Source organism: Otolemur garnettii, unplaced genomic scaffold (assembly GCF_000181295.1).
Source record: "Otolemur garnettii isolate 467f Iridium unplaced genomic scaffold, OtoGar3 scaffold00069, whole genome shotgun sequence".
Classification (NCBI taxonomy): Eukaryota; Metazoa; Chordata; class Mammalia; order Primates; family Galagidae; genus Otolemur; species Otolemur garnettii.
Genome location: NW_003852464.1, coordinates 6,931,727 through 6,935,484, shown reverse-complemented (window position 1 = coordinate 6,935,484; position 3,758 = coordinate 6,931,727). Strand labels below are relative to the sequence as shown.

Here is a 3,758-nt window from a genome sequence, read left to right as displayed (position 1 = left end):
AAAAAAAAAAAAAAAAATGGAGACTTTACAGCTTTTGTATTAACCTCGATGCAAGTGGAACACATTATTCTTAGTAAAGCATCACAAGAATGGAGAAGCATGAATCCTATGCCCTCAATTTTAATATGAGGACAATTAATGACAATTAATGACATGTTGGGGGTAGGAGAATGGAAGAGCAGAGAGAGGGAAGGGGATGGGGTCTTGGTGTGTGACATACCTTTTGGGGGCAAGACACAATTGTAAGAGGGACTTTACTTAACAAATGCAATCAATGCAACCTGGTTTCTTGTACCCTCAATGAATCCCCAACAATAAAAAAACGTGTTAATAAAAATAAGTAAATCAAAAAAAAAAAAAAGCAAGCAAGTACTAGAGAAGATGTGGAGAAATTGGAATCCTTATACATTGCTAGTGGGAACATAAAGTGGTGTAACCATTATGGAAAACAGTTTGGTAGTTCCTTCCAAAATTACATATAGAATTACTGTGTGAGCCAGCAATTCTATGCCTGGGTGTATACCCAAAAGAACTGAAGCCAGAGTCTCAAATAAATATTTGCAGCATTATTCACAATAGTGAAAAAGTAGAAGTAACCCAAATGTCCATCAACAGATGAACTGATAAGCAAAATGTGGTATATACACACAATGAATATTAGTCATAAAAAATGAAGTTCTGATACATGCTACAATATGGATGAACCTTGAAGACACTATACTAAGTAAAATAAGCCAGATACAAAGGGATAAATCATTCTATTGGTAGATGGTAGTTTAAGACATCAGTAATCAGAGTATGTCCAAAGTAAGTAGGAACTCCAGTCTGTATAATCCCACTTACATGATCAAATTCACAACAACACTATGGACACTAGAAGATACCAGGGTTTGGGGGAAAGTGGCATAAGTAGTTATTGCCTAATGGTGATAGTTTCTGTCTGGGATGATGAAAAAGTTTTGGCAATAGACAGTGATGATGTCTGCACCAACAGTGTGTACTGTGAATATACTAAAATGACAATAAACTGTACACTTAAAAATTGTTAAAATGGAACAGTGTATTTTATATATACATATATATACACACATATATAAAACTACAATAAAAATAAATAAATGAAAGTAACTTAAAGTCTCAGAAAAAAAAGCAATAAAGAAATAGCTAAAATAATAAAGAAAAATGACTTTGTATCAATACCTTTCTACACACTGCCTTCGAGATAGGGGAGGTTGACATCTTCGGTTATGAGCTTCTCGGGCAGCAAGTCTCGCTTCTGACAACTGAAAGAGTACAAAACCCATTCACTAAACTATAAAACTTGCTATCATCCTAGAAAAGCTAGTACATGTATCACTTTCTGACATCAAGAAGCCAGACATTCTGTGCTCACTTAGGCAATACATATACTCAAAAAAGAAGCCAGAATTCAATTAATTCAACAAGCCAGTCTAGAGAAAATAAAACCCAGAAAGGTGGGAAAATTCTAGAGCATTTGAAGCAGTATTAAACATATTAAAACACTGAGAGATTAACTCACACATGGTGATCTTAATGTGTCTGCTGAAGGGAACAGTTTTATAATAAGCCTTCTAACAAAGTTGACAATTCTCTTGTCAAAGCTTTCGGAAACTAACTTGAGAAAGTCCAAGAGGATACCAATCCCATAGCTGTATCTCCTTAAGTGCCTTCATCGGTCATCCAGTAGCTGTATAAAGGATGTCCAATGCAAATGTTCGAAAAAAGTGTTTTTTAAGTGTTTTTTAAGAAGTGTTTTTCCACTTCTTGGAATGATTATGACCTAGATGCCTCAGTGAGAAATCTACATTTGCAAATACAAACTGAATGTTTGTGTCCCCCAAAATTAAGATGTTCGAGCCTTAACTCCAATGTGATGGTATTTAGAGGAGTGGCCTTTGGAAGGATAATTAGGCCACAAGGGTAGAAACCTCATGAAGAAAATGAATGTCCTTATAAGAGACAGTGAGGATATAATGAAAAGACGGCCCTTTGAAATTAGGAAGAGACTCTTCACCAGGCATTGGATCACCAGCGCCTTGGATCTTGGACTTCCCAGCCTTCAGAACTGTGAGAAATAAATTGGTGAAGCTCCCTGTCTATGGTATTTTTGTTCCAGGAGCCAGAAATGATCAGCCACCCAATATTAACACCTCAAAGTATCTGAAGGGCAAATGAGTCTCTGAGATGGTAGTTTAAGACATCAGTAATCAGAGTAAGTTCAAAGTAAGTAGGAACTCCAATCTTCTGAAACCTCCCCCCCAAAAAATGGTCTCCTCAACTCTCTGAAGAAATTTGCATCATATAATGTACAAACTCCTATTTTTATTGGTCTAGAAAACATTGTCAATGAAATCGTCAACATATACCAAAAATAAAAGAATATTCAAAAAGTTGATATACCTTTTCATCTTCCCATTGAAAAAAATTACAATCTTTTCTATCCCTACAGGCGGAGCAGGCATAAAACCTCCGGGTTTCTTCTTTCCCTTGATTCACCTTTACAAACAGAAGAGTGGGTCCTAGTTCCAGAAAAGAAAAAACATGTCAAAGCCATCTATATCAAGCTCCCAGTTTTCACTGCCCTTAAATAGAACTGGTTTTGATTTTACATATAATGTATCATAAGTAAATCCACCAATGTTTAATAAATGTTTCTTTTCTCTCTGTCACAACAGTCAGGCGCTGACTACTTAAAAATAATTTTTGAAAACTTGTTTTTCCAGAAATAAAATGCTACTGTCAGTATAGATGCTGTCTGCAGCATGAATGTTACAAAGCTAAAACTAAGACAAAGAGGGGCCCAGAAAATGGAATACTTTGCCATCCCTTGTGCGTTATCCTTTCAGTGGAAATTTGAGTTTTTAAAAGTTGGACACACACTCTGCAAGTTAGAGAAGAACTCAAGTCTGGCTTCCATGCAAGAATTCACCCTATTGTTCTAACTTTTCATTCATTAAAAGACAGCCTGTCAACAAATGAAATCCCCCAGCACTTGTCAATAAGAATCATTCAATACCATGCATCCTGTTTGCCCACGTTCTGCCTCTCTCACCCGCCCCCCCAAAAGATGTAATAGTCCTGAAGCCAAAACCACAAGTCTTCGCACAGACTTGCTCTGGAGATTTCTAAAGTAAATTGAAAAACACAACCCCCAGAGAAAGCAGCATTTTCTAAGCATGACACCTGTCAGGGCAGAAAGGCAGGTACAAACAGGGTAGGTCTAAAAGACCTGGGCAGCTCCAGGCTAACTCACGCCCCAGGCGCCCGACAGGCAGGCTGAGCCCAGACGCCAACCCACCGTGAGGGCACAGGGGCGCGGGGACGGCAGGATCAGAGGAAAACACCACCTCCACTCCCGAGCATCCCCCGCGACCGGCGCTCTCCTCCGTCTCCACGGCTTCAAGCCGCTCTCTGGGGGAAGCCATCTTCCCGCCGCCTTCCCGAAAACCTCAGCCCGAACCAAGAAGCCTGAAGAAGAGCGCCGCCGCGATTCATGGAGTTTCACAGCGCCCCCGCGCGCCTAGGAGGAACTTGGGGGCTGCCTCGGAGGCGGCCACGCCCCGAAACCCAGTCCCCGCTGCCCAGGGGCTGCTCTTAAGCGGTCTCTAGTGGAGGGGCTCGCAGGTCACTTGTTGGACCTATGCTATGAGTTCACCTATATCCGCCTGACCCATAGCACCTCCAAGTACCTTTCTTTTATAACCACATAAGCAGAATATGAGACGACTTTTTGGAAC

The 3,758-nt window shown here is 40.1% G+C and overlaps 1 protein-coding gene across 1 annotated transcript in view; it reads right to left on the bottom strand.

The window, feature by feature from the left end:
- Window positions 1-3,480, bottom strand: part of ZCCHC4 (zinc finger CCHC-type containing 4) — a 43,393-nt gene extending 39,913 nt beyond the window's left edge. Inside the window, exons 1-3 of the mRNA XM_012807447.2 lie at window positions 3,320-3,480; window positions 2,422-2,540; window positions 1,201-1,283 (exon numbers count right to left, since the gene is read on the bottom strand). Coding sequence (XP_012662901.1) covers window positions 1,201-1,283; window positions 2,422-2,540; window positions 3,320-3,446 — 329 coding nt within the window. The 5' untranslated portion in view covers window positions 3,447-3,480. The remainder of the gene's footprint in view (window positions 1-1,200; window positions 1,284-2,421; window positions 2,541-3,319) is intronic.
- Window positions 3,481-3,758: the final 278 nt, after the last annotated feature.